The 15,307-nt window shown below is 41.2% G+C and overlaps 1 protein-coding gene across 4 annotated transcripts in view; it reads right to left on the bottom strand.

Annotated features, from left to right (window-relative positions):
* Window positions 1-15,011, bottom strand: part of LOC140911776 (RNA exonuclease 1 homolog) — a 29,033-nt gene extending 14,022 nt beyond the window's left edge. For 3 of the 4 annotated variants that reach the window (XM_073345561.2, XM_073345564.2, XM_073345565.2), the window contains exons 1-6: window positions 14,867-14,949; window positions 10,464-11,926; window positions 9,600-9,695; window positions 5,536-5,743; window positions 3,806-3,948; window positions 1,295-1,432 (exon numbers count right to left, since the gene is read on the bottom strand). In XM_073345561.2, the coding sequence (XP_073201662.2) occupies window positions 1,295-1,432; window positions 3,806-3,948; window positions 5,536-5,743; window positions 9,600-9,695; window positions 10,464-11,926; window positions 14,867-14,870 (2,052 nt within the window). In that variant the 5' untranslated portion in view covers window positions 14,871-14,949. Of the gene's footprint in view, window positions 1-1,294; window positions 1,433-3,805; window positions 3,949-5,535; window positions 5,744-9,599; window positions 9,696-10,463; window positions 11,927-14,866 lie in introns of all 4 variants that reach the window. The other variant, XM_073345560.2, reaches the window with a different exon arrangement.
* Window positions 15,012-15,307: the final 296 nt, after the last annotated feature.

Raw genomic sequence — 15,307 nt, forward strand, 5'->3', positions numbered from 1 at the left:
GGGGGAAGAAATCAGTAAGAGACCAAGGGCTTGTCTTTACTACCAGGGTAAGTCATCCTAAGTCATGCTACACCAGCTACGTGAATAACGTAGCTGAAGTCAACATAGCTTAGATCGACTTATCCCGGAGTCTTCACTGTGCTGAACCCACGGGAGATGCTCTCTGGCTGACTTCCCTTACTCTTCTTGGAGAGGTGGAGTACCAGGATCAACCGGAGAGCGTTCTGCTGTTGATTTAGCAGGTCTTCACTAGACCTGCTAAATCAACCCCTGCTGCATAGACTGCAGCAGCGTCAATAGCCCTGTAGTGAAGGCCATCCCTGAGGGTAGGAAAATGAAAGAATAAAACAGTTTAAGAATAAAGGAAAGAAATTAGGAGAACTTGAAGCACAGAAGCAAGGAACAACTGAAAACAATGAGGATACCTGGAGAGAACAAATACTAGGAAGACACTGAAGAGGAAATACTTAAACAGTAAAGAAATATTATACCTTAAAAACATATAGTGAAAAAGACAGAAAATACATAAAGGTATACAATACAGTATTGTAAAAGGAATAATACCGTGAAGGGAGAAAACAAGGAAACATAGCAAGTTATTTTATTTTTAAGAGCAACATCAAGATGTTACAATGCGTGTTTTCACTAGAAATTGAATTACAGGCATTTACCTGGGACCCTAGCAGAATGGCGTCACAGAAGGCCATCAAATTTGCAATAATCAAGAAATTTGGGTCACACTGAAGATGTTGCCCAGGCTGCTAAAGCCCATGAGCCCATCCTAGAGTAAATTTAAACGTATTTACTTGGGATGGGGTGGGCAGAATAATAGAATATCTAGGGAAATCAATGACCTGGACCATTGTGGCTGCTTTTTGAGCGAGGATTGTTGCCAAACAGGTGACTACAAACATGAATGGCATTAAGATATTAATTTCTTCACCTGGGAGTCCCACTCAAAAAAGATGTAAATACCTACATATTTTAAAAGGGAACTGTTTCCTGTATGATAGCTTCCAAGCATTTCAACAAAGTATATTTTACACTTGGACAAACATGAGAGAAGTGGATGGGGTAAGGAAGAAGAGAAAAACCAAGTAAATTGCTAGTTTTTGTCTGCTAATGACTAGATTTTCAAATAGCTTACACTCATACTTGATTTTAATGGGGTCTTTTCTCAAGGTTCTTTAACATTTTTCCCCAACCATGTATAGCAAACAACATGTGTGCGTTTACTTAAACTTTTAAAAAGTGTTGTATATCTTCAAAGCTTCTCTTCATAATTAATACAAACCTTATCAAAAGCTTCATTTATTGTTCTACAAACTTTCAAATATTCTTCAACAAAAAAGTTGACATATCGTTGTCTTGTGTCATGTGGAACTTTGGATCCAGATTCTGGAATTATAGAAGGCCTTCTCCGACTAGAAACCTTAGAGAGTACATTCAATATTTAGTTCACATGTTATAACAAGGAGCTGAATAATATAAATAACTCAGTTTTTACTCAAACTAAAAAATAATAATTTAGTCCAGAATGATGTATAAAAATTTTCAGCTAAAAGAGTTTTAAAAAGTCAAGAGCAAACAAAAAGCTGGGTTAGATAAAATACAGTGTTACCCTCAGGAAAAGTTACCAGCACCAGCTATCATCTAATAGTCAACAGTTTCTATTTTTGGCCTCTCTAAATATTTTTCATTCAAACACAGACTGAAGAGACACTGCAGGAGTTAATTATTTTGATACAATCTACAAGCTGTGTCATTTAGAACAAAAGAGTTTGATTTTATTAGATATTAAGATTTTTCAACGCTTGCCATAATAGAATTTAATTTTTTGTTTAAGAAGAAGTGGAGGATAAACCTGTCAAATCCAGAAGTCTAGTGTGAGAACATGCCTATTTTAAAATTTTGTCCTAACAGGGTCTATTAAGCAATCTGTTTACTTAAAACATGTAATCTTAGTAACACTTATTCTCACAGAACAGATGGCTTTTATGTATTGATATTGAATGATCATCACCATCTAAATGATATTCACAGATATCTAGGAGTAAGTAGTTTTGGTAGAAGAGGGGGAAAAAAAAAGATAAGGATACTCTCATCACCCTCTAATTTTGTTAAGTCTCTTTCTGGAAAACATGTTAGCCACAATGCCTTCCAGAAGAGCAGTTCTGAGAGAGATCAAAAAGCAAGTGTTTGAGAACCAGGCATAAACAATCTGGTACCTGGGACAGACCATCATTGAAGTGTAAATGAATTTGGTATTTAAAACCTTCAAAAATACCAAGTTTTAATCAATTTCAAACTGCTTCAGCAACACTGAAGAAGCAATCAAGTATATGGTTTTAATTGAAAGTTGTGTTTAATAGACAGCCTACAAAAGATGTTATTTTGGTGGCAGGCTGACCTACTATGCCTATTACTGTACTGATTTATTCACTCTGGGTTAGGTTTTTTTTTCATTTAAACTCAATTTGATGATTGAAATTCTGCTTGACATGTAGATTTTACCTAGTCTACTCTGAAGCTTAGAGCTTTAAAGTAGACTCCCATAAGTGAATTTTACTTAATCCCAAAATACTTCCTGCCTTCTGCCAATAAATCAAGATTAGAGGAATCTTTGTCTGAAAGTAAGCAAGACCAACAGTACTCTACACAGGATTTGACTGCTCAAGATGACAGAGCACCTCTGTGCTTACACACTACAAACCCACCGCACTACTACTTGGACTCACATTAAAAGAGTTTCTATAAACCTTTCAACTTCTGCTTTCTAGGAAGAGGAAAAATCCTTTATTGAATAAAGCCAGAGAAGCCCTCCCCTTGAGATCTTGTATAAGGTAAAACATGTCTATGCCTACAAACCTGCTATCATGCATTACCTGCTAGAATTCAAAGACCTGCTAAGTTATGTCACAATATCATATGTACAAATAATTTCATATGCACTTGTCTTTATTAAGTCTAGCCAGTACAACTATAAGATATAACTATTTTACAATAGTTTTATTTGGCCTGACTAGACTAAATTAAGCTATGGAACACAGTAACACCATCATTAATTACCTTTAGGTTGATATGAAGCTCTACCATGGGGGGGGGAGGGGAAGGAGTTAGATGACAGTATTACAGTTTAACAAGTTTAGTGTGCAAGCACAGTTCAGCCTTTTAAGAAATGCTGCATTGTTAGTTGTGAGATTTTCTTTTTGGAAGAGCAGTTACCAGCAGGATATTTTGCTCTCTTCCTTAATCTCTGACTAGTAAATTCTTGGGGCAGAGAAACCCCCAAGACTCCCTGAAACCTACCACTGGTGATTTGGCTAAGATTCCTGAAAGAAAAAATTGCCTACATGCTGTCTGACCACCTCTGTTCAAGGTCTGCTATATTTAGTGTAAGTAAAACATGCAACAATAATATCCAGACACCTAATCACTGCTACCTATTCCCACAAGAAACCGACCTGCAATACCCTGACATCTGCAACTTCTCAGCAGAAGGGTAATAGTTATGAGAAGGCAGGAGAATGAGGTACAGTTCTGCTAGTATACCAGTATTGCTCAAATTGAGCCACTTGTAACCACACAGACCACCATCAATTGTTAGTTTATTAAATTGACTTGAAAGCAGTACTTACTGTATGATGTGATTGTGAAATATTCAGAAAAAAAGTTAACATTTAATACTTGCATATCCTGCAGTGCTTAGCAAGCAAGACTCTGCATTAAATCAATAGGAGTTTTTCCTGATAACTGCAGTATTTGGGCATATATGTGCACATACATTTTACTACTACTATAGTACCTTAATAGGCATAGGAGCAATCCTTTTTACTGAAATATTAGAAGGTCTGCATGGCATTGCTGTTACAGCATTTCCTTGAAGGAATACATTCAGTTGACCACTGCTGGTTGCCACAGGTTGAACTTCAAGCAAATTTAAACATACTGAAACAACAGAAGGTAGTTATTACATAGTTATTCATTAAGAATGAAGTTTTACTACTCAATCCCCTTTCATCAAGTGGCAGAGACAGCAGGTTTGTATAATTTTTCGTGGTGCCCAGAACAGGTCCAAGTCCTGCCCCCCTTCCCCTCACCTGCCTAAGGCTCTGGGAAGGAGTTTGGATGCAGGAGGGGGTGCAGGCTCTCAGAGGGAGTCTGGGTGCGGGAAAGGGTTCAGGCTCTGGGAGTAAGTTTGGGAGCTGCGGGTGGCCATGCCTGCGGATGGTCAATGTAAACAAACTGTGTCGTGGCCTGCCAGTGGATTATCCTGATGGGCCTCCCACCACTGTGCTAAATAGATCCACTTGGCACCAATTTCTACCACACTGTTGAAGGGACTAGAAAGTGAGAAGACATTTATACAGCATGAGAAACACTCACTCATCAATTACATTCTAAATTACATATGCTCATTTGAAATTAACAAGCTGAAAAGCCAGGCTTGTACAACCAAAAATCCTTCAGGCTACATATGAAGTACTAAATTAATCCCTAGTGTAATACTGGACATCAGTGGAGTTACTACATGGAGTATTCTGGCCCAAAGGCCTTGTTAGTAAATACCTAAAATCACTAGCTGAAAAATTAAGAGGAAAAATATTTTTCCAATATATAAAGACTTTGGGCATTTGACAACACTGACTACATAGTTTCCCTTCTTTAAAAGGGTCTTTCACATAGCAAAGAACGAACTTTAAAAAAAAACAAAGAACAGTTTAACAGCACAACAATTGGCAGCGAGTACTTGTTCTTTTAAAAAATTAATTTATTAGAGTTAAAAGAGGTATACTTTTAAAATTAGAATAGTGCCATGATGGGTTTAATGTCAGCATGAAACTAGAGCTATCCAAATGTTAAGTTTTTGGTATTTTCTTTCAAACTAGAGCAGTGGTTCTCAAACTTCTTTGCACTGAGACCCGCTTCTGACAACAAAAATTACTAAGGGGGTCTGGAGCCCAAGTCTTACTGCCCTGGGCTAAAGCCCTCAGGCTTTGGCATCAGCCCTGGACGGCAGGGCTTAGGCTTGGGCCCCAGCAAGTCTAACACTGGCCCTGGCAACCCCATTAAAATGGGATCTTGACCTCCAGTTTGAGAACCACTGAACGAGAGGAAGGCTTTCAGGAAAGAAAATACATAAGGACAGGAAAGAAAGTGATTGCCAGGCTTTAGGGCTTCTGAGAAACCCTACATACTTGACAGTAACTTGAAACAATTATAGATGTGGAAAGTTGTTTCTTTCCAGCCCCACAAAACTGCCTTCAAACATTTTAGAGAGAACTTCACCCAAAACCAAACACAAAACTAATTGCATTAATGTAAACTGACATTAAAATGTTGACTCAACCAGGCTACTCAGAATAATAAAATGAATTAAGGGTTCACTCAGGGATCCAAAAATGTTTAAGAATGCTCATATTTGGAACAAAACAAGCTGATCAAAATATTTTAAAGTAATCTGAAGACCAAAATTTATTTAAAAACCTGCTTTATCCCACTTTGTGAAGCCTACAATGAATTGAGATATCATACCCATTGGTCCTACGTTTTGAATCTGAGTAGTTGACAATACAGGTACAGTTTTCTTCTGTCCAGAAGTTGCAGCAACAAAAGCCTGTCCACTTTTAACAGCAGCTGTTATCTGCACCGCCTGTTGCTGTGCCTGCAGGATTCTGGTAGGACAAGATTGCTGTGGAAGAGGTGCCTTAAAAGGCACAAGTATTTCTTTGTTGGTCTGTACCTAACGGGCATGAAAATTAGATAAAACATTTACAAAGTAGTTTATGATGGAAGACTGCATCCAAACATATACTTCCACCATCTCTTCTACATTGCTTCTCAAAGAAAATTTTTCCAACAAGACAAGCTATAGGGCCAGATTCTCAGTTGGCATAGGTCATCAGAACTCCACTGAAGGCAATGGAGCTCCACTAATTCACACCAGCTGAGGTTCAGGCCCGATAGCAGGGTTAGGCAAAGCACAGCCCGGGGGCTGCATCTGTCCCTTTAGATGTTTTAAGCTGGCCCTCGAGCTCCGGCTGGGGAGTAGGGACCAGGGCTTGCCCTGCTCTGCACGTGCCTTGGCTCTGCACAGCTCCCGGAAGCAGCAGCATGTCCTCCCCTCTGGCTCCTGCCCCAAGCACCGCCCCTGCATCTCCCATTGGACGGCAACCCCGGCCAATGGGAGCTGCAGGGGCAGTGCCTCTGGACAGGGCAGTGTGGAGAGCCGCCTGGCCATGCCTCTTCCTAGGAGCCAGAAAGGGGACATGGCACTGCTTCTGGGAAGTGCTTGAGGTAAGTGCAACCCAGAGCTTGCACCCCTGACCTCCTCCAGCGCCCCAACCCCTGCCCTGATCCCCCCTGCACTCCTCATTTCTGGCCCCACCCCAGAGCCCTCACCCCCTCCCGCACCCCAACCCCCAATTTCGTGAGCATTCATGGCCCACCATACAATTTCCATACCCAGATGTGGCCCTCGGGCCAAAAAGTTTGCCCACCCCTGCCCTATAGTCTTTATTTTTTTTTTAAATCCCACATTCATCACCCAAGCAACTGCAAAGTAACTTAGCTGATATCAAACACTAGAGTAAAGAACGTGGGGGAAATAAAACAGTCTAGAAAATATCCAGGATTGAAACAATAAAGGACTTTAGAAATTCAAGTCAACCTTTTATAGGCTATATAAATACAAACTGAACGGCAGTTTTTGGAGAAGAGGCACAACATGCCTCCTATGTGAAAGTAAACAGTAAGTCAGAGTTTGCATAAGTTTCCCGATCATCTTCAGATAAAGACCTCTGGAGAGCATATGACCAGTAACTCAAACAGAAGATAAAAAACACGATGCACAATACTGGCAAAATCCTCACAAGACACCTATAAACCAACAAGGTTTGGCCCTGCAGTCATCCATATGCAAACTTGCACTGAGTGAAAAATTTTAAGTTACAGGATTTTATTTGAATCTATTCAATTTAAAAAAAATTATACACACAAGTATATATTATATACAGAGATGGCTCAGTTGGCATGGGATACTTATAGATGTCAAGTAGAATCTCAGATTCAACGTGAAATACAGTATGTTTCATCCCTAGAAGATAAGGATAATTATCCTTTTACATATCAATGTAATCTGATACAAGGTTATGAGTGGAGTTAGCTATATAGTACATATTACTGAAGAATATAAATCAGTAAGAGACTAGATGTTGACTCTCTGCCCCACACACTAATTTGCACTTTATGTTTTACGTTTCATACTAAGAACCGAGCTCAGAACTTTGTTTCTCCTGTGACCAATATCACTAACATCTGACGGCAGTTCCCCATAATGGGTATGACAACAGTATCAGGATAAATCCTCCGGTCTTGTAATGCAGGAAGGGCCATCCCTAGCTATTCTGGGGCCCTACGCTGCCCCAGGCCTCCACCGGGAGGGACAGGGCTGGCTTGGGGGGTAAGGGGGAACCACCCCCGAGCACTCACCAGCAGCGCGGCTGGGGCCAGGTCGCTACACTTCCTGCTGCCAGTGGTTGCAGGCCCGACCCTACTTCAGTCCTATGGGGAGTGGGGGCGGGGCTGACCAGGGGCTTTGGGGAAGGGGTGGAGTGAGGGCAGGGCTGGAGCAGAGCAGGGGTTGGGGCCACGGGGAAGAGACTGAGCAAGGGCTGGAGCAGCACACAGCTGCGTAGGGCACCAGGGAATTTGGGGCACCAAATTCCCTGGTGCCCTACGCAGCTGCGTACTTTGCATATGGGTAGGGACGGCCCTGAATGCAGGCCTCAACTGAAGAGTTCTAGAAACAGGAACATTCCAAATAATACAATGTGGATATATGTCTTAATATTTTGTAATGAAAAGAAGAACAACTGTTGAAAAGAAATGTAAGGCACCGCTTGCTCATCCTGTGTATATAAAATGCAACTTCTTTTCAAAAAGATCATGCACTGTGTCAAGGTTCCTTCCCCACTGCGAACTCTAGGGTACAGATGTGGGGACTTGCATGAAAGACCCCCTAAGCTTATTCTTACCATCTTAGGTTAAAAACTTCCCCAAGGTACAAACTTTGCCATGTCCTTGAACAGTATGCTGCCACCACCAAGCGATTTAAACAAAGAACAGGGAATGAGACCACTTGGCGACGTCTACCCCCAAAATATCCCCCACACTCTACACCCCCTTTCCTGGGGAAGGCTTGATAATAATATCCTCACCAACTGGTACAGGTGAACACATACCCAAACCTTTGGATCTTAAGAACAATGAAAAAGCAATCAGGTTCTTAAAAGAAGAATTTTATTTAAAGAAAAGGTAAAAGAATCACCTCTGTCAAATCAGGATGGTAAATACCTTACGGGGTAATCAGATTCAAAACACAGAGAATCCCTCTAGGCAAAACCTTAAGTTATAAAAAGACACAAAAACAGGAATACACATTCCCTCCAGCACAGCAAATTTTACAAGCCATTAAACAAAAGAAAACCTAACGCATTTTCTAGCTAGATTACTTACTAACTTTACAGGAGTTGGAAGGCTTGCATCCTTGATCTGTTCCCGGCAAAGGTATCACACAGACCAACAAACAAAAGTCTTTCCCCCCCCCTCCAGATTTGACAGAATCTTGTCCCCTCGTTGGTCATTTTGGGTCAGGTGCCAGCATGGTTACCTTAGCTTCTTAACCCTTTACAGGTGATAGGATTTTGCCTCTGGCCAGGAGGGATTTTATAGCACTGTATACAGAAAGGTGGTTACCCTTCCCTTTATATTTATGACACACTGTGCATCAGGACACTTTCAGCTGAAGGAGGTTCTTCCATAAGACAGAGCTCAATGAAGTACAAGTGTTGTGTTTTCAACTGTTGCCTCAGGACATGCTTAATAAGCAAGTCGGTAGTCCCAATGACCTTCAGTGGGACTAAACTCACTGTTTATTATTAAGCAATTATTCGAATGCAATTCAAAAGAGAAAAAGAGAAAAGAAGTGTCCATATATAACATAATATAGCAGGATCTCTAGCAGGTAATGCAAGCTTTCAACTAGGCTGATAAACAAATAGTTTTGCTGCTGTTTCCAAATTGATTCTGTAATTGGAACTTCTGAACACAGTATTTAGATATATTTGTACCACAAAAGTTTCGTAGAATGGCTCATGTCTGCCAGCTCAAAATGAGCCACTCCTTTACTAAATCAGAACAAATTCTGAGCAAAATTACACATTGAGTCAATGGCACCCTACATTTAATATTTTCTTCTATTTTTCCCTGATAGTCACAATCTTCATTGTAGGGATAGGTTCACCATTTGAGAGCTCAGTGAAGCAAAAATATACATCTCAATTTGCAGGCCTACAGTTCAGTCACTAGTAGTCTTGGAGTTTGCTAATGTTAATTGTAATTTATAGAGGTTAAAGAAAGGATTTACAAGTAAGCAGTTTTCACTAAAACTGAACACACACACTTTTGGCTGAACATACCTCATTTAAGATGAGTCTCCAATGCAATTAACTTTAGGTTGAAGATTAAATAACTAGTATTTTTTATTAATTGTTTCTATTATATAGATATATTTCTCAAATTCCCAGAAGAAAACTCACATCAAATTTTGCAGTGTGTGCAATTCTTTTCTTCTGCCCAGGAACCATATTTGTCTTCGTATCCAATGTATCTACTTCAGCATGAGCTCCAAGAGCCTATTAAAATTAAGAATAAAAGAGTACAGGTTTTCTCTTTAATTAGACAGAGAATGTATTAAATCTCATAATTCACTAGTTAGGCTTCCAACTGTTCCAACTAATGGAAGATATCCAAACATTTCTAATCTAAAGTTATACCAACTAAAGTATATACCTTCACAGTACCACAGCTTCACCAAGATTAAGCTACAAGGACCTCATCTTTATGTTCACATATGAAAAAAAGATGGTATATTTTCATTATTTCATATTTAGAAATAATTTTAATAGCATAATTAGATTTTTCAAAATACAGAGTCTCCTACAAGTCAGTCTGTTTATTTGATGTTTCTCAAATTTGGTCATTTTAATAAGGAGGTTATGTAATTAATCTAAAGTTTACTAAGACTAACACATTTTAGACTTCCCATACACCACATCTGGCCACTTCTAAAGATAAACACTATTGCCAAAAATGTTTTTAAGAGTGTCCACTCTTACTTTTGGATGCCCGACTCAAGCATTTAGAATATGATCTTCAAATTTTCTAAGCACGAAAAGCTCCCAGTTACTTGAATTGGGGTTGATGGTGCTCAACGGTTCTGAATAGTTGGCCCTGTGTCCCAATCGGAGCACCCAATATTAGTGGACACTTTCCAAAATGTGGATTTATATGATTAGAGAAAAAACACTAGTAAAAAGTATTACAGAATGTATGGAACACTTCTCTCCCTGCATCCCAATGAAGGAGGGAAGTGCAGAGATGTACAACAAAATGTACTGCACCTGCTTAGCAATTTCTTGCTTCTGTGCTTCACTTTCAACAAACTCATTGAAAATTCTCCGGCATTCCTCTATAGGGTCATCAGATTCAGATACTTCAGTATCCTCTTCACTATACTCCATCTCTTCTTCTGAAGAAGAATCTAATATAATTATTTCACTTTCTTTGATGGTAGTGTTCATAGTATTACTATTACTTTCTCCACTATGGTTTTTAGTTGAGAGATCTACATCATGACAAACTTTCTCACCCAAATTCAAGGGAGTGCTAGGGTGAATGGGTGCATTTCCCAATACTTCATTTTCTCCATGTTCTTGTATAATCTGAATTTTCCCTATATTTACTGGTAATTTTTTACAAGTCCCTTGTGCAGTTAGCACAGTTTTGTCTTTTGAGCTGGCTTCAAAATACTGGCTAGTTTGGGTCTCTCTCTTGCAACTCGGTATGTTTTTATATTTATTAGTACTCAATTCTTCAACAGATGTTTTCACTGATATTTCACTCTTTGGATCTTCTTTCTTCAAAGTTTCTTTCTGCATCTGTGCCTTAATATGAGAAACTGAAGATATATTATTTTCCTTAGAGACAGTGAACAATTTTCTTTGTTCATGAAGGTTATTTAAAGACTTCAAAGCATTAATTTTCACATCAGGCAAATATGCACTTCGAGTTTTTGGTGAAGTTTTCAGTGATTTTTCAGGGTTGCTTACATCTGTGTTGTCATCCTTTTGCAGAGTTACAGTAACTTCTGCTCTTTTTTCCTCAATACACTTAAGAGGATCTTCTGCTATGTCACTATTCTGCAGATTTTCTGGACATGTTACAGCAACGTGTTTGTTGTCTTCCCTATTCCAGTTTTTAAAGCTCCTACTTATTCTTGGCTTCTTAGTGACAGTCAATGGTGGAGCATCAATAACCAGAATATCATCATCATCAGATTCTTGGAGCTTTATTTCAAGCTTGATAGGTGAATAGCTTCTTGGTCTCTTCTTTGGGGATCCATGCTGATTTCCGCAGGGAGACATTTTTGGACAGTCCATGTGAAAATCAGCAAGAGGCATTTTCACCCGCTTAAATTGCTGTGTGTCATTTTCCTCCTCTTTCATTATGGAAGAGCTGAGTAGGCCTGCAGAATAATTTAGAAGTGGATCATATTCAAGGTCAGTTGCTGGACAACTATGGTCAATGACATATTTACTGGATAACAAACGACAGCCTTTGCTAGAGTACTTCGAGACTGGAGCTACAAGACATTTGTCTTTTGTAAGAGAGCTACACAGACCATCATCATCTGGGGAAGTTTTATTTCCTTTAACATCATTTATTTTAGATGTCAAAGAGTTTTTAAGTATTTCATCTTGCAAATTATACTGAGAGAGTTTCTTCTGCCCTTCTTCAACTTCAGTCTTGACTGACTCAATTGCTTTTTTGATTCTTTCCAATTCTTGTATACTTTTACCTAGCTCTGTTGGTGGAAGAAAATCATGTCATTCACTGATCTCTCTCTTAAATACTACAAGTATTAAGTTATGATTTCACAGAGTTCAGCTGAAAAATATCTTCTAGGGAATAAATATTACAGTCTGTGGCAATGCTCTACAAACATACAGGTTCATGGTCCAGACAACAGTTTTGTTATTCAGTGACTTACATGATGTTTTTAAGATGTTATATTCATAATCTTTATAAGTTTCAAGACAGGCACGTTATCATCTATAAGCTCTGTATCAGCTCTCAGATCAGCTTGAAACTCCAATTACTTATTGTACTTAAACATAATTTAAATAGAGAATTTGGTATCCCAATCTTTTTTCACTACTACAGATTCTATTTTTTTTTAACTGCATTTCAGTGGAGCACAAAGTACACTGAACCTCAATGCTCAGTTCTAAGGAGAGCTGCTTAAAGTGGTGCTGTTGCTACATATTCAGGGAAGGGGAGTGCTCTACTGCAACTGAGTAAGCAGTAGATATGTAGGGAATGATTTGATCTTCATTCTCTTCCCTCTCCCCCGTTGGGTGCTAGCGACCACTGGATTCTGCCACGTTTTCTTTTTCTCAGCCTTACGATGAAGTGCTCCTTAGTCTGTGCCCCCTTTGCAACACCCATGAGACTTGGACTCCCCTGGGTTGAAAGAAACTACGAAGTCCCATTAATCATAAATCAGCTGTAAACAGGGAATCCACTGGCACTATTCTGGAAGTGAAATCTTCCATCATGGAGGCAATATAAAGACTTCATGTGGTAAGAGTCACTCATGGCTCTCACATATAATACTCACTTATCCTACAAAAGTGAAATGGCAAAGGATCAGTAAGAAGTGCAATCATTTACGACCCAAAATTAATAGCAGACTATATGCTTAAAAAATTATACACATCTAAAATAAAACTGGGAACATCCAACTACACCCCCTATTGTCTTTAAGCACTAATTAACATTATTAATTCTTACAAGAGAAACAGATTTCAGAAGAAATTAGTAAATCAAATGAAAAATAAGTTACACTTTTATTTTTAAGGTATCCAAAACAATTCAAGTTTTTAAAACCTAAATTTACAGCATCCTTTTGTTATTTTGGGATATTAAAGTGGTTAAGATAAAGTTTTCCTGTACACCTTTAAAATGAACTTAGCCCACTACTGTACTAACAGTGGGCCTGCCCAGCTTTCCCACCAAGTTACACACTACCATTTGTCATGCAACAATCAACTCAGAAACTGACACAGAAGTGCCTGAAAATGCCAATTCATATAAGAGGAACAAAGCTCCCTCGCAGAAAAAATATCAGTGAGAGTAAAAACAAACCAGATGTGACAGATGTTAGTCACATCGCTTAATATACTACTGAAAAACACTCAGGTTTTATGCCACCTTCATCAATATAATATCTATCTAGACCATCACATCTCCTATGAAGTTCTACTAGGCGCTTCACGAACTGACATACTCCTACATGGAAAGCAGTGCTCACCTTCAAAAAAGCTATAAATATTTACAATACACATGTCCACCCTTCCTCAGAAAGAATATTGTTCACAGGAACAGCTCAAGGTTAAAAATCACACTTAACAACAAAGTTTTGAGACCAGGAAGTGCCCAGCACCTGCAACTGCGACTTCAAATTATGCCATGGGGAGTTACAGGGGTTTAGCATCTCTCAGAATCAGCCTTCACATTTTCTTATCTTTGTAAAAGACACCTTAGTTTTCACTATGTTGCTAAACAAAACTGAGAGAAATGCAAGAATAAATGCTAGAAAGACTAATCAGTTTGTACCTAATTTTTAGGCAATTCATTCCCTGGCTTTCTTTCATTCACCACAACACACTGCAACATAGACTCTCCAGAGAATTGCATTTTATTTTGGTTTCCTTTTTTTAATAGTCTAATTGAAACATTTCTATTACTCTTGCTGGGGATACATTTAAAATTCTGAGCAAGAGGCAAAAGAGGCTATGCTACCACCAGTAAGTTATTTATGAAGCCACCACATGACTCTCTACTATACCTACTCTGCACACTAAAGCCAAGGCTCTGACTCGGATTTGAGCCCATGCCCCTCTTTTGTCCAAAAACAAATCAGTCTGACACAGGTCACCAAACACTCAGCATTTAGGCCCTAGGACCCTGCCAGGGGCTGGGTCAGAGCACAACTTCCGCAGAGACTCACATCCAAACCCTGTTGTTTTGCAGCATGGACAAAGGTTACGCAGCAGACCCGAGTCAGGGCAGTATTACTCAGTACAGACGCATCAGCTTGGCTGGGATACATGAGCCCAGCAATTACAAACCCAGATCCACAATGCAGTGTGGATGCAAGCTTGGAAACGCTACATCCCACAGGCCATGGCTTACAATGCAGCGTAGCCATATCCTAATCTATGTCTTGAGTGAACAGCATTATGGGGTACATTTATCCAGCGACACCTGTAGCTCACAGTCAGGTATCTATGGGGGCGGGGGTTAGCCACAGGGCAACAACCAAGGCTGTGGCAGCCATTCCCTAAGGGCCGGCTAGAGACCCTGCGGGGCCAGACTCCGGGCTGGTGTTGGAGTGGAACCGGTGCCACGGGCTGCCAGTCACCACAGGGCCGGGGGGCGGGTGGTTTGCAATCAGACACACAGATACCAACCCCAAAGGCACCCAGTGCAGTGAGGAGCAGCCCAGCCCCAGGGGTCCTGCCCCACACAGCCGGGGAGCAGCAGGCTGTAGAGCCCCCCCAGAAAGGCTGGCGGGGGGGGGGGGGAAGCTACAGAGGATGAATAGCAGGGTCAGCACAGACTGGAGATGGAGGGGCAGGCACCCCCGAGTCACGGCAGCCCCCAATGGCGGAAGGGGAGCGCAGAGGGGTCCCCGACCCCCTCCGCCCTCTAACAACGTGGGCAGCGCCCCCGTCCTCACCCATGGCAGGCGCGTCGCTCAGCGGCTGCTGCCCGCTCCGCCCCGCCCCGTGCCTGTACTGGCAGTGGGGCCGCGGGCAGCCGCCGCCCGAGGCGCCATCGAAAGGGCAGGAGAAGCCACTGAAGTAACCCACGGAGTGCAGCATCCTCCTCCCCCTCCCCCCCGCGGCCCGCGGCCCGCGCGCGCCGCGCCGCACGCACAGCGAGACCACCGCGCGCGCAGCCGGCCGTTAGCGGTGGCCCGGCGGGAGCCACGCGCTCCAGCCCCGGCGCGCGGGAGGGGAAGAGGCCAGCGCCCACAGTAACTGCCCCACCCCAGCTACTCCCTTTTCCCGCGGCGGTGGCTGGGCGGGGCGGCGCAGCCGCCTGGGTATTTACACAGAGCGGGGGCGGGGCTCCGCGTGCCCGTTAAGCCGCGGGAGCCGGAGCTGGGCGGAGCCTC

This window comes from Lepidochelys kempii, chromosome 5, assembly GCF_965140285.1.
Source record: "Lepidochelys kempii isolate rLepKem1 chromosome 5, rLepKem1.hap1, whole genome shotgun sequence".
Classification (NCBI taxonomy): domain Eukaryota; kingdom Metazoa; phylum Chordata; order Testudines; family Cheloniidae; genus Lepidochelys; species Lepidochelys kempii.